General features: G+C 37.7%; 1 protein-coding gene across 4 annotated transcripts in view; it reads right to left on the reverse strand.

The window, feature by feature from the left end:
- Positions 1 to 27992, reverse strand: part of IFT88 (intraflagellar transport 88) — a 224900-nt gene that overhangs the window by 63724 nt on the left and 133184 nt on the right. For all 4 annotated transcript variants that reach the window (XM_004388400.2, XM_023742461.1, XM_004388399.2 and 1 more), the window contains 2 exons: positions 25313 to 25365; positions 23396 to 23461 (listed from right to left, as the gene is read on the reverse strand). In XM_004388400.2, coding sequence (XP_004388457.1) covers positions 23396 to 23461; positions 25313 to 25365 — 119 coding nt within the window. The remainder of the gene's footprint in view (positions 1 to 23395; positions 23462 to 25312; positions 25366 to 27992) is intronic.

Raw genomic sequence — 27992 nt, forward strand, 5'->3', positions numbered from 1 at the left:
CTGTAGGTTCTCTTTTGACTCTTTTGGTGAAGTCTTTTGAAGAGCATAGGTGTTTGATTTTTAGAAGATCCCAGTTATCTAGCTTTAAAATATTTTTATTGTTTCATTTTAAAATTATGTTTCCCTCAACATAACAGCAATAAAAGTGGAGGGAATTTGTAAAACACATAAAGATACAAAGAAGAAAATAAAAGTTGGCTATTACTCATCCACCTAGAGACAAAACTGAACATTTTAATGTATTTCTATCTAGGTTTTTCTAAGTTTTCAATAACACCAGGTTATTAAGCTTAAAAAAGTTTCTAGTGGCTGAAAAATATTTTATCATGTACCACCCCTTATTAAGGCACTAGTTAGTAACTAGTTAACACAACGGTTAAGCGCTTGGCTGCTAACTGAAAGGTTGGTGGTTTGAACCTGCCCAGTGGCTCCACAAGAGAAAAAGACCTGGTGATCTGCTCCCATAAAGATTACAGACTAAAAAACCCAATTGGGCAGTTCTACTGTCACATAGGGTCACTATGAGTTGTAATCGACTTGATGGCATCTAACAACAACAGTCCCCTTTTGGAGCTCCTGGGCGGTGCAAACGGGTAACATGCTTGGCTGCTAACCAAAAAGTTGGTCATTAGAGTCCACCTAGAGGTAGAAAGGCCTGTAGATCTACTTCTGAAAAATCAGCCATTGAAAGCCCTATGGAGAAACTTAGAGGGCAGTGAGTTTATGTTAATGGAGGAACAACTCAGAAAAGGAGGGTGAGAATAGTTGCACAGGTATTTTTCTAAGCTTGCTATGCTAATCTTTTTTTTTTTTTTATAGCAACATGTGGAAGAGGACTGTCATGGCGGTGCTTGTGAGGCTGCCTTGCGACGGGGAGGGCATGGTTGGCAAACAAATGCAGAAAGGCATGTGTTACTTGCATAAAAATATGGTAATCAATGTCATTGAATTGTACATGTGGAAACAGATGAATTGGTGTATGTTTTGCTGTGTATATTGTCAAAAAAAACAACAAAATTAAAAAAAAAAATCCTGTGGAGCAGTTCTACTCTGACACACATGGCGTTGCCGTGAGTCAGAGTCAACTCCACGGCAACTGGTTTTTTGATTAGTGGATGTAAAGTGTTATCTCACTGTGGTTTTGATTTGCATTTCCCTAAGGACTTATGATTTTGAGTACCTTTTCAGGTGCTTGTTGGTCATTTGTATATCTTCTCTGGAAAAATGTATATTCAAGTTCTTTGCTCATTTAATTGGGGTGTTTGTCTTTTTCTTGTTGAGTTGTAAGACTTCTTTATATATTATGGACATTAGACCCTTATAAGATGTATGATTTGTAAATATTTTCTCCCATTCTGTAGGTTGTCTTTTCAATTTCTTGATAATGTCCTTTGCTGCAGAAAAGTTTTAAATTTGATGTCTAAAAAAAAAATTTTTCTTTTGTTACTTGTACTTTTGGTGTCATTTCTAAGAATCCATGGCCATATTCAAGGCCATGAAGATTTACTCCTATGTTTTCTTCTAACATTTAGGTCACTGGTCCACTTTGAGTTACTTTTTGTATCTCGTGTGAGGTAGGGTTACAACTTCATTCTTCTGCATGTGGAAATCCAGTTGTCCCAGCACACCATTTGTTCAAAAGGTTACTCTTTCCCCATTGAATGGACTTAATATCCTTTTGCCAATCAAAAATCAACTGGCCATAGTACATGGGTTTATTTCTGGATTCTTAGTCTATTTCATCGGTCTATACATCTATCTACACACCAGTACTGCACTTTTTTGGTTACTGTAGCTTTGTAATATGCTTTGAAGTTGGGAGGTGTGAGTCCTCCAACTTTGTTCTTTTTCAAGATTGTTTTGGTTACTCAGGACCCTTGCAATTTCATGTAAATTGTTTTTTTTTTAAATTGTGGTGAAAATATACACAACAAAACAATTGCCAATTCCATTGTAATCAACTGTCACATTCGGTGACATTGATTACATTCTTCCTGTTGTGCAACCATTACTCATATGAATTTAAGGACTGGCTTTTCCATTTCTGGAGAAAAAGACTATGGCAATTCAATAAAAATTGTGTAGAATCTGTAGATTGCTTTGGGTAGTATTGCCATCCTGACAATATTAGGTGCTCTGATCCACAAACACTCAATGTCTTTCCATTTATTTAGGACTTCTTTAACTTCTTTCAGCAATGTTCTATACTTTTCAGTGTACAAGACTTTCACCTACTTGGTTAAGTTTATTCCTAGGCATTTTATTCTTTTAGATGTTATTATAAATGGAATTGTTTTCTTAACTTTCTTTTCAAATAGTTTGTTGCTGTTGTATAGAAACACAACTGATTTTTGCATGTTGATCTTGTACCCTGAATTTTGCTCAACTCATTTATTAGTTATAGTAGCTTTCTTGGGAGAATTTTGGGATTTTCTGCATATAGTACCATGCCATCTCCAAACAGTTTTACTTCTTTTCTCATCTGGATGCCTTTTCTTTTTTTCTTGCCTAATAGCTCTGGCTAGAACTTTCAGTACAATGTTGAATAGCAGTGGTGAAAGCAGCCATCCTTGTCTTGATCCTTATCTTAGAAGGAAAGCTATCAGTCTTTAACCACATCATTTGATGTTAGCTGTGGGTTTTTATAAATGCCCTTTACCATGCTGAGGACTTTCTCATCTATTCCTAGTTTGCTGAATTATTTTTCTTTATTGTAAATGGGTGTTGGATTTTTTAAAATGCTTTTTGTGCATCAATTGAGATGATCATGTGGTTTTACTCCCTTTGTTCTATCAAAGTGGTGTACTAAATTGATTTTCTTATACTGAACCACTCTTGCATTCCTGGGATAAATTCCACTTGGTCATGGTGTATAATCCTTTTAATATACTGTTGTATTACTTTGCTAGTATTGAGAATTTTTTGCATCTCTATTTATAAGTGATGCTGGTCTGTAGCTTTCTTGTGGTATCTTTATCTGGCTTTGGAATCACTGTGATGCTGGCCTCAAAGAATGAGTTAGGACCTCTCCTTCCACTTTTATTTTTTGGCAGAGTTTTGAGAAGAACTCATGCTAATTCTTCTTTAACTGTTTAGTAGAATTCTCCAGTGAAGCCATATGGTTTTGGGCTTTTCTTTGTTGGGAGGTTTCTGATTACTAATTCAATCTCTTCACTTATGTTAAATCTGTTGAGATTTTCTCTTTTTTCTTGAATGAATTTAGGTAATTTATGTGTTCCTATGGATTTGTCCATTTAATCTAGATTATCTAATTTGTTGGCATACAATTATTCATAGTTTTCTCTTATAATCCTTTATATTTGTCTGTGATAGGTAGTAATGTCCCTACTTTCATCTCTGATTTTAGTTTTGTGGCTTCTCTTTTTTCCTCAGGTCAGTATAGCTAAAGTTTTGTCAATTTTATTGATCTTTTTTCAAAGAATAAACCTTTGGTTTTGTTGATTCTATTGTTTTTCTATTCTCTTTTCATTTATCTTTGTGATGTTTGTTATTTCCTTCCTTCTGCTATCTTAGAGCTTAGTTTGCTTTTTTTTTCCCCTAGCTCCTCAAAGTGTAACATTAGGTTACTGATTCATGATCTTTCTTTTTTTTTGAAAATAGGTGCTTTCCACTATAAATTTCTGAGAATTGGCTTCATTGCACATCTTAAGTTTCGGTATGTTGTGTTTTCATTTTCATTCATCTCTTAAGTATTTTGTGATTTCTTTTTGGCCCACTGATTGCTTAACAGTGTGTGGTTTTTCACATACATTTGAATTTTCCAGCATTCCTTCTGTTATTGATTTCTAGCTTCATTCCATTGTGGGAGGAGAAAATACTTTGTATGCTTTCAATTTTTTAAAATTTATTGAGACTTGTGAGGTACTATATGGTCTATCCACGTGCACTGTAGAAGAAGGTCTATTCTGCTGTTTTTAGGTGAAGTGTCCTATATATGTCTGTTAGGTCTAGCTGTTTACAGTGTTGTTCAAGTGCTCTTTTGAACTAATCTTCTTTCCAGATGTTCTATCCATTATTGAAATTATTTTTATAGACTTTCTATTCTGTCAATATTTTCTTCAAATCTTGTGAGGCTCTTTTATATATTTATAATTGCCACATCATCTTGATGAATTAATCCTTTTATAATCATATAACATCTTTGTCTCTTATAACAGATTTTGACTTAAAGTCTATTTTATCCGATAGTAGTATAGCCACTGCAGCTCTCTTTTGGTTATTTGCATATTGTTGCTATTGTTAGGTGCTGTCGAGCTGACTGTGACTCACAGCAACCCCATGTGTTAGAGTAGAACTGCCCCGTAGGGTTTTCTAGGCTGTAATATTTACAGAAGCAGATAGCCAGGTCTTTCTCCTATGCAGCCACTGGGTGGGTCTGAACTGCCAACCTTTCAGTTAGCAGCTCAGTGCTTAACCATTGCACGACCAGGGCTCCTACTATTTTTTTTCCTTTTCTTTTCACTGTACTTTAGATGAAGGTTTACACAAGAAACTAGTTTCTCATTAAACAGTTAGTACACATATTGCTTTATGACATTGGTTAAAAACCCCATAACATGTCAACACTCTCACTTCTCAAACTTGGGCCCCTATTACCAGTTTTCCTGTCCCCTCCTGCCTTCTAGTCCTTGTCCCTAGGCTGCTGTGCCCCTTTAGTCTCGTTTGTTTTACGGGCCTGTCTAATCTTTGGCTGAAGGGTGAACCTCAGGAGTGACTTCATTACTGAGCTAAAAGGGTGTCTGGGGCCATATTCTCGGGGTTTCTCCAGTCTCTGTCAGGCCAGTAAGTCTGGTCTTTTTTTGTGAGTTAGAATTCTGTTCTACATTTTTCTCCAGCTTTGTCCGGGACCCTGTATTGTGACCCCTGTCAGAGTAGCCAGTGGTGGTAGCTGGGCACCATCTACTTGTACTAGACACAGTCTGGTGGAAGCTGTGGTAGTTGTCCATTAGTCCTTTGGACTAATCTTTTCCTTGTATCTTCTTTTCTTCATTCTCCCTTTTTCCTGAAGGGGTGAGATCAGTGGAGTATCTTAGATGGCTGCTCACAGGATTTTAAGAACCCAGATGCTACTCACCAAGGTAGAATGTAGAACATTTTCTTTATAAAATACGTTATGCCAATAGAGGTAGATGTTCCTCAAGACCATGGTCCTCACAGCCCTCAGCCCAACAATTTGGTCCCTCAGGGAGTCTGGATGTGTCTATGGAGCTTCCATGACTTTTCCTTGTACAAGTTGTGCTGGCATCCCCAATATTGCGTACTGTCTTACCCTTCACCAAAATTACCACTTATTGTCTATTTAGTGTTTTACCCCCCACCCCTTCCCTCCCTTGTAACCATCAAAGATTGTTTCTTTTTGTGTGTAAAACTTTTCATGAGTTTTTACAGTAGTGGTCTGATACAATATTTATCCTTTTGTGGTTGACTTATTTCACTCAGCATAATGCCCTCCAGTTTCATCCATGTAATGAGATGCCTTGCAGACTAATCATTGTTCTTTATCATTGTGTAATACTCCATTCTGTGTATGTGTCATAGTTCATCTATTCATCTGTTGATGGGCATCTAGGTTGTTTCCATCTTTTTGCTACTGTGAATAATGCTGCAATGAACATGGGTGTGCATATGTCTATTCGTGTGATGACTCTTATTTCTCTAGGATATATTCCTAGGAGTGGGATTGCTGGATCGTATGGTATTTCTATTTCTAGCTTTCTAAGGAACTGCCATATCGTTTTCCAAAATGGTTGTATCATTTTGCATTCCCACCAGCAGTGCATAAGACTACCCATCTCCCCGCAGCCTCTCCAATATTTGTTATTTCCGGTTTTTTTAATTCGTGCCAGTAATGCCAGGGTGAGATGGTTTCTCATTGTGGTTTTGATTTGCATTTCTCTAACAGCTAGTGATCGCATTTCCTCATGTGTCTGTTGGCTGCTCTAATGTCTTCTCTAGTGAAGTGTCTGTTCATTTTCTTTATCCATTTTTTAACTGGATTAGTTGTCTTTTTGTTGTAGAGATGTTGGATTTTTTGGTAGATTTTAGAGATTAGACATTTGTTGGGTTTGTAATGGCCAAAATTTTTTTCCCAGTCTGTAGATTGTCTTTTTACTCTTTTGGTAAATTATTTTGATGAGCATAAGTGTTTAATTTTTAGAAGATCCCAGTTATCTAGCTTATCTTCTGGAGTTTGTGTGCTGTTGGTTATGGTGTGTATCCTGATAATATGTGTATTAGGGCCTCTAGCATTGAACCTATTTTTTCTTTTATGAACTTTATAGTTTTTGGCTTTATATTTAGGTGTTTGATCCATCTTGAACTGTTTTTTGTATATGGTATTTTTTGTATACGTATTTTTTTTTGCAGATGGACATCCAGGTTTGCCAGCACCATTTGTTAGAAAGACTGTCTTCCCCATCTGATGGACTTTGGGCCCTTGTCAAAGACTGGGTGACCATAGGTGGATGGATTTACACCTGGGTTCTCAGTTCTGTTCCATTGGTCAATGTATCTGTTGTTGTACCAGTACCAGGCTGTTTTGATTACTGTAGCTGTATAGTAGGTTATGAGGTCAGGTAGTGTGAGTCTTCCTATTTTACTGTTCTTCTTCAATAGTACCTTACTTACCTGGGGCTTCTTCCCTTTCCACATAAAGTTAATGATTAGTTTTCCCATCTCTTCAAAGAATGTTGTTGGTATTTGGATTTGGATTGCATTGTATTTATAAACTGCTTTGGGTAGAATTGTCATTTTCACAATGTTGAGTCTACCTATCCATGAGCATGGTATGTTTTTCCATTTATGTAGATCTCTTTTGGTTTCTTGCAGTAGTGTTTTGTAGTTTTCCTTGTATAGGTCTTTTACATTCCTGGTTAGATTTATTCCTAAGCATTTTATTTTTTTAGGGGCTATTATAAATGGTATTGTTTTCCTGATTTCCTTTTCATTGTTCTCTTTATTGGTGTATAGGAATCCAACTGATTTTTATATGATTACCTTGTAGACTGCTACTTTGCTGTACCTTTCTAGTATTTCCAGTAGTTTTTTTGTGGAGTTTTTTGGGTTTTCTATTTATACTATCATATCATCCACAAGTAGGGACAGTTTAACTTCTTCATTACCAATTTGGATGTCCTTTATTTCTTTTTCTTGCCTTACTGCTCTAGCTAGGACTTCTAGCACAATGTGAAATAGGAGTGGTAATAAAGGACATCCTTGTCTTGTTCCTGTTCTCAAGCAGGAATGTTTTTCAGGTTCTCACCATTAAGAATGATGTTGGTCACTGGTTTTGCATACATGCTCTTTACTATGTTGAGAAATATTCCTTCTATACCTATTTTGTTGAGAGTTTTTATCAGGAATGGGTACTGGGCTTTGTGGAATGACTTTTCTGCATCAATTGAGATGATCATGTGATTCTTTTCTCTCCTTTAATTTATGTGATGGATTACATTGATTGATTTTCTAATGCTGAACTATCCTTGCATGCCTGGCATGAATCCTACTTGGTGTGGTGTATTACTTTTTTGATATGATGCTGAATTCTATTGGCTAGAATTTTGTTGAGAATTTCTGCATCTATATTCATGAGAGATATTGGTCCGTAATTTTCTTTTTTTGTGGCGTCTTTGCCTGGTTTTGGTATCAGGGTTAAGCTGGCTTCAAAGAATGAATTTTTGGAAGTGTTGCTTCCTTTTCTATGTTCTGAAATAGTTTGAGTAGTACTGGTGTAAGCTCTTCTCTGAATGTCTGATAGAATTCCCCAGGGAAGCCATCTGGTTCAGGACTTTTTTTTTGTTGGGAGTTTTTTTTTTTTTTAATTACCTTTTCAATCTCTTCTCTGGTTATGGGTCTGTTCAGATTTTCAACATCACTTTGTGTTAGTTTAGGTAGGTAGTGTGTTTCTAGAAATCTATCCATTTCCTTTAGGTTTTCAAATTTGTTGGAGTATAGTTTTTCATAATACTGTGTTATATTCCTTTTTATTTCAGTTGGGTCTGTTGTAATGTCCCCCATTTCATTTATTTGGGATTTTTGCATCCTCTCTTGTTTTTCTTTTGTCAGTTTGGCCAGTGGTTTGCTAACTTAGTTGATCCTTTCAAAGAACCAACTTTTGGTTTGGTTGATTCTTTCTATTTTTTTCTATTCTCTATTTCATTTATTTCTGCTCTGATCTTTATTATTTCCTTTCTTCTGGTGGCCATGGGCTTTCTTTTCTTTTTTTTTTTTGCTGTTGTCTATTTGTTTGAGTTGTGTAGTTAATGTTTTCATTTTGTCCTTTTCTTCTTTTTTGATGTGTGCACGTATTGCTATAGATTGTCCTCTGAGGACTGCCTTTGCTGTGTCCCGAAGGTTTTAGTATGATGTGTTTTCATTCTCATTTGATTCCAGGAATTTTGTGATTCCATCTCTCATTTCTTCCATTACTCAGTGGTTTTTAAGCAGAGTATTATTCAGTTTCCACGTAATTTACTTTTTTTCCTTGCTCTTCCTGTTGTTAATTTCTACTTTGATGGCTTTGTGGTCAGAAAAGATACTTTGTATTATCTCCATGTTTTAGATTTTGTTGAGTGTTGCTCTGTGGCCTAAGACGTGGTCTATTCTAGAGAATGTTCCATGTGCACTGGAAAAGAATGTGTACTTTGCAGCTGTTGGGTGGAGTGTTCTATATATGTCTGTGAGGTCAAGTTGGCTGACTGTGCCCTTTAGGTCTTCTGTATCTTTCTTCAGTTTCTTTCTAGATGTTATGTTCCTTACTGACAGTGGTGTGTTAAAGTCTCCTACTATCATTGTGGAACTGTCAATTTCTCTTTTCAGTGCTGTTAGAGTTTGTTTTAATGTATTTTGGACCCCTGTCATTGGGTGCATAGATATTTATTATGGTATGTATTCACGATGGATCATCCCTTTAGTCATTATATAGTGCCCTTCTTTGAATTTTATGGTAGATTTTGTTTTAAAATCTATTTTATCTGAGATTAATATTGCCACTACTGTTCCTTTTTGGTAGCTGTTTGCTTTTTGTTTTTTCTTCTATCCTTTGATTTTAAATAAATTTAAGTCTTTGTTTCCAAGATGTGTCTCTTGTAGACGGCAGGCATATTGATGGATCCTAGTTTTTATCCATTCTGTCACTTTCTGTGTCTTTATGGGTGCACTTAGGCCATTTACATTCAGTGTAACTGTTGATAGGTGTGAGTTTATTGCTGTCATTCTGTAGTGCTTTTTTTCTGGTGCTGATGTTTTCTTTGTTCCTCTTACTCTCCTGTACCTAATTCCTTTTCTTTGTGGATTTTTTCATTTCTTTTGCTTTTGTAGGTTTTGTTTTTACTGAGACTTTATGTTTTTCTTTTTTCTTTTGATGAGTAGGCTTGTTAACTTTCTTTATGGTTACCTTGAAATTTACCCTTATTTTCCTAGGTTTGAACCAGTCTATTATTACGTGGTATCGCCTTGCCTTCCTCTCCATTAGAGGGTTCTATACCTACACCGTTTATTCCCTCTTTTATTGCTGTTGTGTTCTTGTTATTTACAGATTAACCTCTCTGGTTCCCTGTTGTAATTCTTTTGGTTTTGGATAGTCCTTGAGAGTTTATTTCCTAGTTTGGTATCTTGCTGGTACATTCTTGTGCCCTATTCAGGCTGTGGTCTGACGTTGTTTGTTCTCAGACTGAAGGAATCCCTTTAATAATTCTTGTAAGGTCGGTTTGGTTTTTATATAGTCCCTTTATCTCTGTTTATCTTGAAATGTGCTAATTTCAGCATCATATTTGAATGAGCATTTTGCAGAATATATTATCCTTGGCGGACAATTTTTTTCTTTCAAGGTTGCTTCCTGCCGGCATGATTTCTGCCGAATAATCAGAGCTTACTCGTATTGTTTCTCCTCTGTATGTGACTTTTTGTTTTTCTCGAGCTGCTCTCCGGATTCTTTGTGTTTGGTTTTAGTGAGTGTGATTATGATACACCTTGGTGATTTTCTCCTGGGGTCTATCCTATATGGGGTTCGTTGAGGTTCTTAGATGGTCAGCATTTCATCTTTCATGACATTAGGGAAGTTTTCTGTCATCAGTTCTTCAATGATTCTGTTTTTTGTTTTTTCCACCTATTCTGGAACTCCAATCACTAGCAAATTTTTGCTTTTGATTGTATCCCACATAATTCTCAGGGTTTCTTCATTTTTCTTAATTCTTTTTTCTGATTTTTCCTCCAAGTTACATCCAAGTGTTTGTCTTCGATTTCATCGATTCTGTCCTCCATCATTTCAATCCTGCTCCTCAGCCATTCTATGACACTGTCCATTTCTGAAATCTTGGTGTTCATCTTTTGGATTTCTAATTGTTGTTTCTGTATGATTTCCAGTTGTGAATTTGCATTTTGTTCCTGTATTATTTTCCAGAGTTCTTCCATTTTTTTGGTGTGTATTTCCATGAATCTGCGTTTTCCATGAATTTGTCTAATTTTCCTCATTTTTGTCTGCTTTCTGCTTCAACTCTCGGATAGTTCTGAATGTTGGAGATTTTAATTCCCTATCAGGTAGTTCTAGTGCCTTGTCTTCTACTGGAAAGTCATCTGGTGTTTTATTTTGGAAGCCTACTCTAATCCATCCTGTCCTGCTTTTTTAAATATGTTTTGATATTGTTTGCTATCTTTGGGGCATTCAGTAGTTATTTTCTTCATTTATTGATTGTATATTTGTTTATTTCATCCTGCTTTTTTATTTGGTTATGTCTGAGTAGATGGGCTGTGTGTTCTTTGTTGTTTGCTTGTGTGTGGGCATGATACTTTTTACCTCCTTGTCCAATGGGCAGGGCCAGTCACTCAGCTATAGTGCAGCAGGGCAGGTCCAGCTGAAGTGGAGTTGCTGGGTTGGGTTGTTTGTGGCATGTACGAGGGCTGCCTGAGCAGGTTAGGAATCAGTGCAAGGCAGGTTCGAGTAGGCCGTGCCTGTACTGCTTGGGGGTGTGATGTTCAGCATAAGGTGTAGGTAGGCAGGAAGGAGGGGGGAGACCACGATGTGTAGAGCTAAGATGGGTATGGGAAAGAAAAGAGAGAGGAGAGAGAAACAGGAGCCAAAAACAAAGAAACAAGAGCAAAAAAGAGTGTCAAGGGAGCTTGTCATTGGAGTGGTGAGATAAGAATCCAAGAAATGATGAAAAATAAACAAAAAAAAAAGTGAAAAAGAAAAAAATAAAAATTAGAAAAAAAAGAGAACCCCCCAGGGATCCCCCAAGTTTGGCTGCAAAGACTGGGGAAGTGGCTCCCAGGCCACGAAGTATAGCCTGGCTAGAAGGGGCAGAGGTGTCACACAGCACCAGGTATTCAGGAGACAGGAAGAGAAGGTAAGTATAGAGAGATGAGAAACTGAGAAGTGAAGAAAGACAAAAAAAGGAAAGTAGAGAAAAAGTAAACCAAAAAAAAAAGAAAAAAAGAGAGAGAAAGAAAAAAGAAATGCTCTCAGGGATTCCATAGTGTGGCTGCACAGACCGGGGAAGTAGCTCCCAAGCTGCTCAGTACAGCCTGGGTAGAAGGGGCTCCCAAGCCAAGAAAATAAAAAAACAAACAGAACAAATCAAAACAAACAAAAAAAGCCCTGGAGATCCCAGCAGCGTGGCACTGCGGGCTGGGAAGCAGTTCCACAGTCGAGCGGCCCTTCAGAGTCTTTCAAGAAAAAGCAAAGATGGAACACAGAGCAAGGTGTTTGAGAGAAAGGAAGGGGAAGTGGTGACAGGTACAGAAGAAACCAAAAGAAGTGGGAAAAAACAACACCAGCAACAAACAAATGGCACTGAGGGAGCTGGTCAATGCGGGCGGGTCAAATCTAAGTGGCATAGGGCTGAAGCCAGTGCCTCCCTGCCAAGAGACTGTGGCCGCAAGAAGCAGAGGAGGCTGAGCGGGGGTGAAGAAGGGTAGGGGGTGGGAAAGTGTGTATCGCTGGTTTCTGCTTTTCCTGTCTCCTGCTGAAGCTTTCCCGCACTCCCTGTCCGCCCATCTCCAGTGTGGGCAGGGCGAATCCAAGTGGCAGGGACCCTGCACTTCCCAGGCAGTCGAGGTACCGCAGCCGTCTATGAAGCGGCAGAGGTTGAGCAGGTGGGAGAAGGATGGGGGGTGAGAAGGTGTATATTGCTGGCTTCTGCCTGCTCTGTCTCCCGCTGGGAGCTCCGTGAAGCTGCCTTCCCATACTCCTTGTCCATTGATCTCCAAAAGGAGTCCAAGATGGTGAATCCATGCTGCGCTAGCTGACAGGGAACCTCTGCACATATCTCTCCTCGCTGTCTGTTCTCTGTCAGTTTCTTACTCCATTCGGTGCTTGGTTCTTTATCACTTCATTTGACACTTAGGGTTCCAGGACTGACGTCTGTCTCTGTTTTACTTAGTTTTTTGGGTCTTTGCTGTGGAGGGATGGTGTGATGCTTCTGTCTATAGTGCCATGTTGGCTCTGCCTCCAGGGCTCCTACTATTTGCATGGAATATTTTTTCCCCATCCTTTCACTTTCAACCTATTTGTGTCTTTGGATCTAAAGTGATTCTCTTATAGAGAATATAAAGTTGGAGCATGTTGTCTTATTCTTCCAGTCTCTGAGTTGTGATTGGATAGTTCAACCCATTTATACTTAAGGTAATAACTGATACGGAAGTTCTGCCATTTACTATTTATTTTCTTTGTGTTACAATTTTTTCTGCCTCTCATTTCCACAAATAACTGCTGCCTTTAGTGTTTAGTTGATTTTTTATAGTGTACCACTTTGATTCCCTTCTCTTTTTCATGTATATGTATATATATATTTTCTTCATAATTATTATGGAAATTACACTTAACATCCTAAATTTAACAATTTAGTTTGATACCAACTTAACTTCAATTGTGTACAAAAACTCTTCCTATACAGCTCTGTCCTATCCTCCTAAGTTGTTGCTGACAGAAATTACACCTTTACATATTGTGTGCCCAATATAAATTTATAATTCTTTAAATGTATTGGTCTTCTAAATCATGTAAGGCATACCAAATAGAGTTACAAAACAAAAATACAATAAAACTGGCCTTTATATTTGCCTATGAAATTACCTTTATTGTAGATCTTTATTTCTTCATATGGTTTTGAGTTACTGTCTAGTATGCTTTAATTTTAGCCTAAAGGACCTCCTTTAGCATTTCCTGTAAGGTAGGTATCGTGGAAATGCACTCCCTTAGGTTTTGTTTATCTGGCAATGTCTTAATTTCATCCTTATTTTTGAAGAATAGTTTTTCCAGATAGTAGAATTCTTGGTTGATAGCTATTTTCTTTGAACACTTTGAATATGTCATCTCACTGCCTTCTGGTCTCCATGGATTCTGAGTAGAAACTGGTGCTTAATCTTTTTGAGGATCCCTTGTAAGTGATGATTCACTTCTCTCTTTTTACTTCAAGACTTTATCTTTAGTTTGTGAGAGTTTGATTATAACATGTCTTGGTGTTCATCCCTTTTGGTTTATCCTACTTGGATTTCTTTGGGCTTCTTGGATGTGTAAATTCATATCCTTTGTCAAATTTCAGAGGTTTTCAGCTATTTCTTCAAAATTTTTTTGCCCCCCCCTTTCTTCTCCTTCTAGGACTCCCATAATGTGTATGGTGGTATGTTTGACGGTGTCGGACAAGTCCTTTAGGCTCTGCTCACTTTTTTTCCCTTAGACTTGAAAACTTCAACTGTTCTATGTTCAAGTTCACTGATTTTTTCTTCTGCCTGCTCAAAGCTGTTATTGAACCCCTCCAGTGATTTTTTCATTTCAATTAATATACTTTCAGCTCCAGTATTTCTGTTTGGTTCCTTTTTATAAGTTCTATCTCTTTATTGATATTATCATTTTGTTAATGCATCCTTTTTTCATTTGTGTTTTATTTCAGCTCTTTGAGCATGTTTATACCACTGTTTTAAAGTCTTTGTGTAGTAAGTCCATTATTTGTGCTTCCACAAGGGCAGTTTCTGTTGCTTTATAATGTTCTTTTGTTTGGGCCATACTTCTCTGTTCCTTGTATAACTTGTGACTTTTTGTTGAAAACTAGGTATTTGAATATTATAATGTGGTAATGTTGGAACTCATTCCCCAGGGTTTGCTGTTTCTGTTTTGTTTTGAATTGCTGAAGGCTGTAGGAGTCTATGTGTTTAGTGACTGCCCCTATTTTTGCAAAGACTGTCTTCCTGGTCATGTGTAGACTCTGAAAAGTCTCTCTCTTCCTTAGCTTGTGTTCAGTTAGTATTTTAAGAGACCTTCTTGAATACCTGGGGTTGTAGGGGAGTGCACAAAAAACCTATCCTAATCTTTGCAAATTAGCTCTGTGTCAACACACTCTTTCAAGTTAGCTAGGAATACAATGAATTTAGGGATGAGCCTGAAGTGAAAGAATAGAGTCTTCTTAGGTATTCTCTGAGCATTTGTCTTGCCCTGGGCATGTGTGTGACTTTCTCAATTCCCCCATATACGTGGTGCTTTTGAATGTCCAAATTTCCCAAAGAAACTCTCCCTGGCTTCTCCTTCCAGTCTTTAGGCTTCTATTTTTATCAACTGCACTCTTTAGCACCAAGCAGCTACAGGCATTTATAGTTTTCTGTTATTACCTGCCGCTTTTCTGCCGTGTACGAGCTCTGACATAGGCCAAACAGAGATGCGTGCCTTGCTTCTGTCCTGCAAGCAGCCCCCAGATAAGTCAGAGCAGACACAATAATTTGCAAATAAAGTCTGCTCTGGTCACTCTGTATCAGAGACCAGGATCCTTGGCTGGGAATAAGGGCCACTGCAGCTGTAAGACACTGGCAAGCTGGGGTGTGGGTAGGGCACAGGCATGTAGAAAACCAAAGCTTTTCTACTGTTCTGACTTCACCTTTCTCTTGATTTAGGATTCGCTTAGTTGCTGTAACCCTTTGATGGGTTTCCAGAGTTCTGACAAAGTTGGTTCTGCCAATTTTTGCTTTTTTTTTCTGTTGTTTCTGCAGGGAGATGAGACTGTGGAACTGCTTACACAACCATCTTGCTCCACAGTCTCTATCTGTTACTTTTTTTAAAATAGCCGCTACATTCTTATATCTCTTTGACCTTACTCATTCTGTTCCACCTACTTGAATGTCTGTTCCTGGCTTCCCTGACTGGCCAAATTCTCCATACTCTTCAACGCCACTTTCTACGTGAAACCTTATTATGGCATTCATCTCTCACTCTGCTGTGCTGTCATAGCACTTTGGACATTTTTTAGTTATCGCATTTATCACACTGTTATCAGAGTTTTAATAGATTGTGAGCCCCTGGAGGGCAGAAATCAAGACTTTACATAAATTGTTGTTATCTCCAGCATCTAAAATATAGGAAATAGTTGACAAAAATTTGAGGAACAAAGGAATTAATAAAAATACATGGAAGACTTAAAGCTAACAAACACTCAACTTATAATATTGTTGATAATACATATAACTTTCTGGTTATAATTAATTCCCTACAAAACTTGCTCTATTCCCAGTCTTCTGTATCTCAGTGAATGGCAGCTCTACGCTTCCAGTTGCCTAGACTTAGATCTTGGGAGTTATCCTCGACTCCATTTTCTTTCTCTAATGTTTCACATGCAAATAATCCACAAATACTGTCACCAATACCTTCCAAATATATTCAGTATCTGACCACTTTTTACCACCTCCACTGCAATCACATTAGTCCAAGCTAATGCTGTGACTATTTGGACTACTGCCCTATGCCCATTCCAGTTTATTCTCCACACAGTAACCAAAGTGATCTTTTTATGTGGACCTCAGGTGAAGGGCTTGAGTTAATAATAATCTAGTGATCCTTTTTTAAAATATAAGTCAAATATATGCTCAAAATAATCCAATGTGCTTCTCATTGCCCTAAAAATACAATTCAAAGCCCTTATCTAATGCTTACAAGGACCTACATGTTCTAGACTTACTGCCACCTCTACCACCTCTCCTTGATCTCATCCCCTCCCACTCTCATATTTTTCAATGTGCTCCAACCACATTAACCTTCTTAACCTCCTTTTCCCCCACCTCAATATCTTCATGGCTTACTCTATTATTTCGGGTCTCTGCTCAAATGCTACCTTATTAGAAAGACATTCCCTGATCACACTGATAGTCAGTCCTTCCTATATTCTCTATCTCCTTATCTGTTTTTTTTTTCATGGCACTTATGACTTCTGATATATATTGATTTATTGTTTTTTTCTTCCCTCTAGAATAAGCTCCATGAGACCAAGGAGTTTTGTCTGTTTTATTTCCTGCTATATCTCCAGTACTAGAACAATGTCTGCTGCATAATAATCACTCAATAAATACATCAATTATCTCATAGGAAATACTTTATAATGCATAATTAGAAGATAATTCATATATTTTACAAATAATATACAACTGTTTCTCTCATCTACTCATCCTCACAAGGAGTAGCTTGAGAATAGTCAATATAAAATAAAAATCATTGTTTTAGGTAGATATCCTCCGAACTTTAATTTGTAAATCATCTGTAACTCTGTAGAGTTAGGTCAATTTTTGGTAACTGAAGAGTATGCTTTAAAATGAAATTATCCTGTTGAACTCACTAGAAAACTACTCTGCTCAAAATGAGATACCCCATGGGTGCAAATGCTTTTTCTATAACTATAGTTAAGGCGGACTACTGATTACATTTGTTTTGAAAATTATCCAGGCCAAAGTCATCTTTGACATTCCCTATGGCATAGATAATCATTCATTCACTTTTTAGAGTGAATCTTAAGTGCCTTATAAAGAAAAATATTGAGCCTTGTTTGAAGATATTCCCTTTACCGGACCTAATACAGAGCTGTTATGGCTTTTGCAGCAGTTCTCAACTGCGGGCAATTTTATTCCCAGAGGACATCTGGCAATGTCTGGAGCCAATTCTGGTTGTCACAAGTGGGTAGGGGGAGGGTATAGACATCTAGTTGGTAGAGGCCAGGCTGATAAACATCCTACAATGCACAAGACAGCCCAGACAATATAGAAATATCCAGTCCCAAATGCCCATAGTTGAGAAACTCTTTTTCCTAGCAGACTGAGATAGGTAGATTGCTCAATTTTCACAAAAAGATGTTACTGCTATTGCTCATTTAATCTCTAAAGCGTTTATTCTCTAATGTGACTGAGATTAAGAATCTCACAGAAAGCTTCTAAAAAAGAAACAAGAAAAAAAAGAGATACCTGGGTACCACTGCAAACCTAAATGAGAATCTCTGTGGGTAAAGCTAGAAATTTATACTTTAAAAAAGTTCTTGAAGTAATTCCTATATAGCCTGTTTCCTGACTGGCTTTTGGAAACCACAGCTCCATTGTTAATGAATGTACTTTTACTCAGCATCACAAAATACCTTGCTCTTAAGCCATCACCAAAGGTCGTAACTGTAAGCCATCTGCTCTTGAACTTTTATCAAAAGTCTAAGTGAGGGGACCATGGCTCGGGGGACAGGTCAATTGGCATAACATAGTTCATAAAGAAAATGTTCTACATCCTGCTTTGGTGAGTAGTGACTGGGGTCTTAAAAACTTGTGAGTGGCCATCTAAGATACATCTGTTGGTCCCATCACGTTCAGAGCAAAGGAGAATGATGAAAACCAAAGACACAGGAAAATACTAGTCCAAAGGACTAATGGACCACGTGAACCACAGCCTCCACCAGCCAGAGCCCAAAAGAACTAGATGGTGCCCGGCTACCACCACCAACTGCTCTAACAGGGATCACAATAAGAGTGTCCTGGACAGAGTAGGAGAAAAACATAGAAATTCAAATTCACCAAAAAAGGCCAGACTTACTGGTCTGACAGAGACCAGAGGAACCCCTGAAACTATGGCCCCTGGACAACCTGCTAACTCAGAACTGAAGCCACTCCCTAAGTCTACCTTTCTGCCAAAGATTAGATAGGCCTATAAAACAAACGATAATGCATGTGAGGAACATGCATCTTAGTTCAATCAAGTATATGAGACTGAATGTGCAACACCTGACCAAGAGTAAAGGTGGGACAACAGGAAGGGACAGGAAAACTGGACGAATGGACATGGAGAACCCAGGGTGGAAAGAGAAAGGGAGAGTGCTGACACATTGTGGGGATTGCAATCAATGTCACAAAACAATTTGTGTACAAATTTTTGAATCAGAAGCTAATCTGCACTGGAAGCTTTCATCTGAAACACACAAAAAAAATAAAACAACAACAAAAAAAAAAGTCTATAATTGAGAGAAATATGAATGGAGAATTACTTAAGAACCATGCAGTACATCTAATCCCGGGATCAGAAAACTTCGTTCAGAAAAGATTTATTCTTACTGAACTGTCTTGTGCTGTCCATTTTCTTTTCATTTTTATGTATTATCAATTTATGTTCATCTTTTTTTTTTTAATTGTGCTTTAGGTGAAACTTCACAGCTCAAGTTAATTTCTCACTCAAAAATTTATACACATTTTTTATGACATTGGTTGCATTCCCCACAATGTGACAGCACACTCCCCCTTTCCACCTTGGGTTTCCTGAGTCCATTCCTGTCCAGTTTCTGTTCCTTCTTGCATTCTCGTCCTGCTTTTGGACAGGAGTTGCCCATTTGGTCTCGTATATTTGATTAAACTAAGAAGCAAACTCCTCATGTGTATTAATTTTTTGTTTTATAGGCCCATCTAATCTTCGTTTGAAAAGTGGGCTTTGGGAATGGTGTTAGTTCTGGGTTAGCAGAGTGTCCAGGGGCCATAGTTTTGAGGGTTCCTTGAGACTCTGTCAGACCATTAAGTCTGGTCTTTTCACATGAATTTGAATTCTCTACATTTTTCTCCTGTTCTGTCTGGGACTTTCGGTTGTGTTCTCTGTCAGGGCAGTCACTGGTGGCAGTCAGGCACCATCTAGTTCTTCTGGTCTCAGGCTGGTGGAGTCTCCGGTTCATGTGGTCCTTTGGTCCTCTTGGGTAGTATTTTCCTGTGTCTTTGGTTTTCTTCATTCTCCTTTGCTCCAGGTGGGATGGGTCCAATAGATGTATCTTAGATGGCTGCTCCTAAGCCTTCAAGACCCCAAATGCTACTCACCAAAGTGGGATGCAGAACATTTTCTTTATAAACTATGTTACGCCAATTGACCTAGATGTCCCCCAAGACTATGGTCTCCAGGCCCCAGTCCCAGCTACTCAGTCCCTCAAAGAGTTTCGATGTGTCTAGGAAACTTTTATGCTTTTGCTTTGGGCCAGTTGTGCTGACTTCCCCTGCACTGTGTGCTGTCCTTCCCTTCACTGAAGTTGAAACTTGTCTACTATCTAGTTAATGATTTCCGCCCCCCTCCCTCCTCACCCTGGTAGCCAGCAAAGAATGCTTTTTTCTGTATGTAAATCTTTTGAGTTCTTGTAATAGTGGACTCATACAATATATCCTTTTTTGACTGACTTATTTCATTCAGCATAATGCCCTCCAGATCCTCCATGTTGTGAGATGTTTTACGGATTCATCATTGTTCTTTATTGTTGCACAGTATTCTATTGTGTTTATGTACCACAATTTATCCATTCATCTGCTGATGAGCATTTAGGTTGTTTCCATCTTTTTGTTATTGTGGATAGTGCTGCAGTGAACATGGGTGTGCATGTATCTATCCGTGTGATGGCTCTTATTTCTCTAGGGTATATTCCTATGACTGGGATTGCTGGATCGTATGGTATTTCTATTTCTAGCTTTTTAAGGAAGCATGTTCATTTTCAATGAAGAATAAAATAAACAGTCTTTTCAAAGATGTTATTTTATTTGCTGTAGGGATGTTATTTTAACAAGTATCTACTACATTTTTCAATGACCTTATCTACTATTACTTTCAGTGTCTCAATGTGAATGAATTAATGAGTTGGAAAATTTTTTCTGTTTTCTGAGGAATTGTATTTTTATTCCCTCCCTGTGAGGTGAAGAAAGCAATTTGGAATTCTGTTCTGAGCTCTGACAGCCTGACTACTTGGGGGCCCGATACTGACTAAGCCTCACAGAGGCATGACATGATAAAATCCCCAAGCCTAGAGGTTCACCTGGGGCAGATACTGACTCAGCCTCATAGCCATGATGTAACTGATTATGGCCATGTGGTGAGGCCAATAAAAGGTTTTATAAGATGGAGGCTCAGTGCAGCTTCCAGGTTGGAGAGAGTGAACGTCTGCTCTCGGGATGGTAAGTACATCCTCTGGTGGCATGGAAGCTCTGCACTGGAACCCCTCCCTGACCTTGCTTATTATGTGTTTGCATCCTTTTCTTCTGCTAAATTAAAGGTAGCCCTTTTCCATTTGTTTGTGAGTGTTTCAACAAATTATTGAACCCACAGGAGAGAGAACCTGTAGGGGCTGGCATCTACCTATATGCAGTCTGAAGGACTGTGTCCTTTTAACTTGTATGCTCCAAGAAGGGGCCAGATGAAGCCTCCTCTCTCCCACCTCCCACCCCGGGCCCCAGGTGGCTGGGGATGACAGCAAGGGCTGTGTGAAGCAGCTGATGAGCTAGTGTCAGGAATGACCAGGGAAGGGATGAAATTTTTGGACCAGCATCCCTGGGCTGTTTTGAGCAATGGGGGTTGTGAGCAGGATAGGACTGCTGAATGATTTTTCCTGATGATGGACTTATGAATAAATAGTAAAAAATATACAACTGTTGATGTATTTTCCTCTTTCCTTTGGCTGCCAGGCTATTCAGGGTCAAATGTACAGTTTAGCAGGAATATGCAGCATAGGAATGTGCTTTATTTTGTATTCCTTGCACTGAGTCTATTATAATAATTCACACTATTACTGTAAGTTGCATCAAATCCATTGGGCAACAAGGTGGGAAATAAATATTTTTTATAAAGCTAATTTTTCAAAGGAGAAATAACTAACATATCAACATGTTTTTAAATGAAACTAACATTTAAAATTCATTTGCTAGCAGCATCAGCAAGATTATTAGTGTTGTATTTTCATAAACTCTGAAAGCATATTTTAACCTCAAAAAGTTATACTTTAAAATGTTTTTTCTAGACAAAACTATACAGATAATAAAAGATCAGTGGTTGCCAGGGGTTCAGGGGGAAGGATGAGGGTGAATGGGTGGAGCACAGGGGGTTTTAGGGCAGTGAAACTATTCTGTATGATACTGTAATGTGGACACATGACATTATTCATTTGTCAAAACCTGTAGGACTACACAACACAAAAAGTGAACTCTAAGTAAACTATGGATTTTAGTTAATAATAATTTACCAATATTGGTTCATCAGTTATAACAAATGTACCACCCTAATGCAAGATATTAATAATAGGAGAAACTGCGTGCAGGGAAGAGAGGAGGGATATGAGAACTCTACTTTTTGCACAATTTTTCTGTAAACCTAAAACCGTTCTAAAAAATGAAGTGTATTACAGAGAAAAAATAGAATTTTCAAAGTGCCTTTTCTATAAAACACCCCATTTTATGAGCTTTTGAAAATCAACAATGAAACCGAAAACATCAAGACAATTATAGTACAAATTTGATAACTTATACGAAGACGTGAATCATTTATCGTTTTGTACTATCGTTTATTAATATATCCTCCACTAGCCTGTAAAACCAAAAAACCAAACCCGTTGCCGTAGTCGATTCCGACTCATAACACCCCTATAGCATGTAGGCTCTTCCAAAGTGGAGAGTGTGACTTATCTTTTTAATTGCACTGTCTGCAAAAAAGCCTGAAGCCAAACTGTGACCTACTTTTCGCAAGGGGACTGGGTTTGCAAGATTCATGTCTGTCATTATGTTATTTTCTTTCCCTCATTTTCTTTTTGCACTGGACGCCTTGCTTTTTATCTTTTTAAGTATCTGATTATATCTTAATTCTGTAAGCCACTAAAACATTTTTAAGGCATAAAAAACAAAAAAACCAAATCCGGCCATCAAGTCAATTCCGACTCACAGCGACCAGAGGCAAGATATAAATAATAAATATTACTTTTTAAAACTCATTAGCTGCACAAATACAGAATTAAAAAAATGTTTGATGCATGAGTGAACATACTTATTAGGAAACAACTGGATGTAGGCCTAGTGATTTAAATAATACCTTGAAATGTAATCTTTTTTTTTTTATTTTTTTATTGTACTTTAGATGAAGGTTTACAGAACAAATAGTTTCTCATTAAACCGTCAGTATACATATTGTTTTAATGACACTGGTCAACAACCCTGCAACACGTCAACACTCTCCCTTCTCCACCTTGAGGACCTTTTTTTTTGGTGAAAATATACATAGCCAAAGTTACACCATTTTGAAAGTTTCTACATGTACAATTTAGTGACATCGATTACATTCTTCCAGCTGTGCTGCTAGTCTCACTATCCTTTTCCAAATTATTCCATCACCATTATCTTCAACTCACTGTCCCTTTGGCTTCTCATCAAACCTTTTGAGTTGCTGTTGTCAATTTTATCTCACATAGATAATTCTTTTTTTAAATTTTACCTTAAATGAAGGTTTGCAGAACAAATAGTTTCTCATTAAACAGTTAGTACACATACTGCCCTAACAACCCCATGACATGTCAACACCGTCCCTTCTCAACCTTGGGTTCCCTATCACCAGCTTTCCTGTCCCCTCCTGCCTTCCAGTCCTTGTTCCTGGACTGCTGTGCCTCATTAGTCCTGTTTTGTTTTACGAGGATGTCTAATCCCCGGCTGAACGGTGAATTTCGGGAGGGGCTTCACCACTGGGCTAAAAGGGTGTCCGGGTGCCATACTCTCGGGGTTTCTCCAGTCTGTCAGGCCAGTAAATCTGGTCTTTTTGAGTTAGAATTCTGTTCTACATGCTTTTCCAGCTCTGTCCAGGACCCTCTATTGTGATCCCGGTCAGAGCAGTCTGAAATATATTCTTAAGATAAAACTTTAAAATATAGATCTATTTATTGTTAAGGAGGATTCAGTGATATGTTTAAATCCACTGAAAATTTCTATAAAAATGTCAAATTTTCTGGCCTTATAATCACACATTTAAACACATGCAGTCACTATGAGTTAAAATCAACTCAACAGCACCTAACAACAACTAGGAATTATAAACTGGTATAGTTATACATAGGGCCCTGGTGGTGTACTGGTTAAGCATTAGGCTGCTAACCAAAAGGTCAGCAGTTGGGATCCACCAGCTGCCCCTTGGAAATCCTACGCGGCAGTTATACTCTGCCCTGTAGGGTTGCTAATCGACTCGACGGCAATGGGTTTGGCTTTTTTTTTTTTTTTTGGTATAGGCTAGTTACACATGTAATTACTGCAGTAAATGTACTTATTATATATTAAAACATAAAATATAAGACCCTATATCTTAAAAGGTACAAAATATAATCTCACTTACATTCAACATTTTCTGGAAATTTTTTATGAATATCTTTGTAAGTGTCTAAAGCTTTTTGGTAGTTACCTGTAAATAAAAAAAAGACAAAAATATCATATACTAGTAGATTATAGAAATTAACAGAACTCAGAACAGTATTAATTTTAATCCAATCTGGCACACTTTTTCAGTTTGGTAGGAAAGCTGCATGTCTGCCACAAGCATATACACCATCTCAATACAACTTCTGGAAGGAAAATTTACAGACAAAATAAATTTGAAAAAGAGTTATAGCAGAAGTGAATGAAACTTACAGTTCTTAAATATTTTAATGTCAAAAAATTAAGACCTGTTCAACTTGCTGACAATTATAAAGATTATTCTAGATAAACAACCGAACAATTTTAAAATAAAGTGACTTAAGTTATAGACCAATGCTAATTTTAATGTCATCCACTTCATTGGAAAAGATAAAAATAAGGTTTTTTTGTAGTTTTTATTTTTAATTATTATACAATATTATAGAAATCAATTTGTTTTATAATAAATTAGATTCATGCAGCAGGAAAAAGTAAAAAATGTGTTTTGGGTTAGGTACCTTTAATCTCAGTTAAAAACATTACAAACTTCTGAGGACCTCACTGTAAAACAGGGATGGCTGTACTAAGACTTCAAAGAGTTGTTGTGAGAATTAAATGAAATCAAGACACAAAACATCAACAAATGTTAATGTCTCCCTACCTAACTTGCACTTTAATAATCCAAGCAGATTAATGTCTTTAAATCATTCAGAATTTCTCATATACATACAGGTACACTTTACATATAACTGATGTTGGATAGAACACAGGCAATTCAGAACTGATATTGATATAAATAAAATGTATACAATACAGTCATGTTTTATATCCAATAGGAAATGCAGCAAAGTTAAAGATCAGTGCTTTAATACTGTCAGGACTACACACACCATTAGTATATATTAAAAGATTTCTGATGCCATTTGAAGAAGCTCATAGAGATTTAAAAAAATAAAAGCCTTCTAAAAACTTGGTGAGAACACACTGCTAATATCTTAACAATTTGTGCTTCCCTTGGACTGAAGATGGCACACTGGTTAAGGGCTATGGCTATTAACCAAAAGGTTGGCAGTTCAAATCCACCTGCTGCTCCTTGGAAACCCTATGGGGCAGTTCTATGCTGTCTTACAGGGTCGTTATGAGTCAGAATCGACTCAAACGCAACAGGTCTTTTTTTTTTTTTTGGACTGAAGAATTTCTAAATTCCTGGATCAATTTATGCTCTACAAGAGGGAATACAAATTTTGTTAAATTTATCTTCCAGCTTAATCTCTGATATTTCACCATATCATTCACTTCAAAATTAGTCCAAAATGATTAGTACTGATACACTTTATGACAAGTGTCATCAATACAGGATGTAATGAAAGCAGCTAACAAACCAGGATATCGAGTCATCTTTGGTATTAAAAATACATAGTCCCAGCCCTAGACTTTCCTTAGGCTTTTCTGGTGATACTGGTAGTGGAGTCTTCAGATACTTTGTCACAAGGACATTTACAAATTAGGTGAGCAGAAAATAGAAATAAAATTTAATATACACAGAATGCATATTTTTTCTATGGCTGACTTGTGAAAATGATTACATGTTAACTTTGAGAAATAATGAATGATATTTTGGATAATGAATAATATTTTTAACAGTGGTACTGGAATACAGAATTAATATCCACTTTGTAAACATAAATGTTTCTGTATGTAGTAATTATTATGTTTTCTACATAATGCTTAAATGTGTAGTTGTCAAAAGCTAGTGTTTTAATATATAAGTATGCACGTAGAACACATTTATATGCATAATTTCTAAAAAAGGAAAGAAGCAAAAGACACTAAAAATGAATAAAATTAAAGTATTTACCACTTCTTCTAAAACAACTAGCTACCATCAGCTGCCATTTCACTTGTGTAGGCCTATAAAAGAGATAAATTACATGATATTAGAGATAAAACAAAAAAATCTGTGATGTTCAAAGGGTTTTGCAAAGCTAAATATCTATACTATCCTTCAATTTCTGACCATTTCTCAGATCATTTTTATTATTGAAAATATGATAGATACAATTTTCTCCATTATTACCTCATGCATATCAGAGGAGAAATGTGCTCCATGGTTTTCAATGGCTGCTTTTTTAGAAATAGTTTGCTAGGCCTTTCTTCTAAAGTGGCTCTGGGTGGACTCAAACCTCCAACCTTTCAGTTAGCAGCTAAGTGTGCTGACTGTTTGCACCACAGAAGGACTCACGTTTATACTAGATCATTTAAAATTAAGGGTCCTTCGAGGGACTTCCAGGCCACATGGCGCTATAGTCAGAAGCACCACACAGTCTCTCCGCAGCAAAGATCAGAAAAACTAAGTCAAACAGAGTTACACGTCAATTCTGAAACCCTAAGCATCAAATGAAGAGATAAAAGAATTCAGCCAAGCACCGAATGCAGTAAGAAACTGACCGCGAACAGAGAGCGAGGAGAGATACATGCAGAGGTCCCCTATCAGCTACTGCAGCACAGAACTGCCATCATGGACTCCTATCAGAGATCAGTGAACAGGGGCTATGAGAAAGCAGCTTCACGGAGGTTCCAGCAGGAAGTGTTGCTTGGATTCCACCAGACTGCACTGGCCGGCTCCCTGAGTGCCTTTTGTTGGCTGCTGGTGTTGCTTTCTTCTGCTTCTTTAGATTTCTTCCTTACCTCTCACCACCTCCCCCTCTCCTTTCTCTCAAATACCTGGCTCCATGCACCATCTCTGCTTCTACCTGAAAGGCTGCAAAACACCGCTCCACTGTGAAACTGCTTCCCGGCCCATGCCGCCACGCTGGTGGGGTCCCGGGGGCTTGTTTGTTTGCTCTGATTTGTTCTGTTTGCTTGTTTTCTTTTTCTTTTCTCGGCTTGGGAGTCCCTTCTAGCTGGGCAGTACTGTGTGGCTTGGAAGCTACTCCTTTACTCTGCACAGATGCATAGGGACATCCCTGAGGGCATTTCTTTTTTCTTTCTTTTTTTTTGTTGTTGTTTTGTTTTTCTGTTTGTTTTGTTTTCTTCTCTCTTATTCCCTCGTCTTTCTTCATTTCCAGTTTCTCGATTTATTCATTTTTTTCTTTTACCTTTTTTCTTTTTTTTTTCATTTTTGTCTTTCCCCATTTCTCAGTCTCTCATCTCTCCACTCCAATAGCAAGCTCCCTTAACACTCTTTTTTGTTTGTGTGTATGTTTTTGGCGTCTGTTCCTCTCTCCTCTCTCTCATCTTTCCCATACCAATCTTGGCACCACACATCATAATCTAACCCCTCCTTCCGGCCTACTGCACCATACACTGAACATCACAAACACAAGCAGCACAGGCATGGCCTAATGGAACCTGCCCTGCACTGATTCCCGGTCCGCACTGTCAGCCCTGGTACGTGCCACAAACAACCCATCCCAGCAACTCCCCATTCAGCTGGACCTGCCCTGCTGTTCCATACCTGAGTGACTGACCCTGCCCATTGGAGAAGGAGGTGAAAACTATCATGCCCACAGATGAGCAAACAACAAAGAAAGCACAGCCTGCCTGCTCAAACATAACCAAATAAAACAAAAAAGCATGATGAAACAACACAAATCTACAATCAATAAATGAGGAAAATAACCACTGAATGCCCCAAAGACAGCAGACAATATCAAAACATTTACAAAAAGAGGACAGGATGGTTCCAGTAGGTGTCCAAAATAAAACACCAGATGATCTTCCGGTAGAATAAAAGGCACTAGATCTAAATGACAGGGAATTCAAATCTCTAATATTCAGAATTATCCAAGAGTTGAAGCAGAAAAGCAGACAAAAATGGGGAAAGAAAAGACAAATTCACGGAAAAGGCAGACAAATTCATGGATAATACAGGCAAAAAAATGGAAGAATTCAAGAAAATAATACACGAACAAAATGCTAAAATAAATTCACAACTAGAAATCATACAAAAACAACAATTAGAAATCCAAAACATATACAACAAGATTTCAAAAATGGACAGTGTCACAGAAGGGCTGAGGAGCAGGTTTGAAATGATGGAAGACAGGATCAGCCAAACTGAAGACAAACACTTGGATACAACTCTGAGAAAAATCAGAAAAAAGAATGAAGAAAAATGAAGAAATCCTGAGAATTATGTGGGATATAATCAAAAGCAATAATTTGCCAATGATCAGAGTTCCAGAACAGGGGGAGAAAACAGAAAACACAGAGAGGATCATTGGTTCATTGAAGAGTTGCTGACAGAAAACTTCCCCAATATCATGAAAGATGAGAAGCTGACCATCCAAGAAGCTCAACGAACCCTATACAGGATGGACCCCAAAAGAAAATCACCAAGGCATATCATAATCACACTCGCTAACACCAAAGACAAAGAATCCCGAGAGCAGCTCGAGAAAAACAAAAAGGAGAAACAATAAGACTAACCTCGGCTTATTCGGCAGAAATCATGAAGGCAAGAAGCCAATGGGATAAAATATATAAAATCTTGAAAGAAAAAAAATTGCCAGCCAAGAATAATATATCCTGCAAAA

The sequence above is a fragment of the Trichechus manatus genome, unplaced genomic scaffold, assembly GCF_000243295.1.
Source record: "Trichechus manatus latirostris isolate Lorelei unplaced genomic scaffold, TriManLat1.0 scaffold00210, whole genome shotgun sequence".
In the NCBI taxonomy this organism is placed as follows: domain Eukaryota; kingdom Metazoa; phylum Chordata; class Mammalia; order Sirenia; family Trichechidae; genus Trichechus; species Trichechus manatus.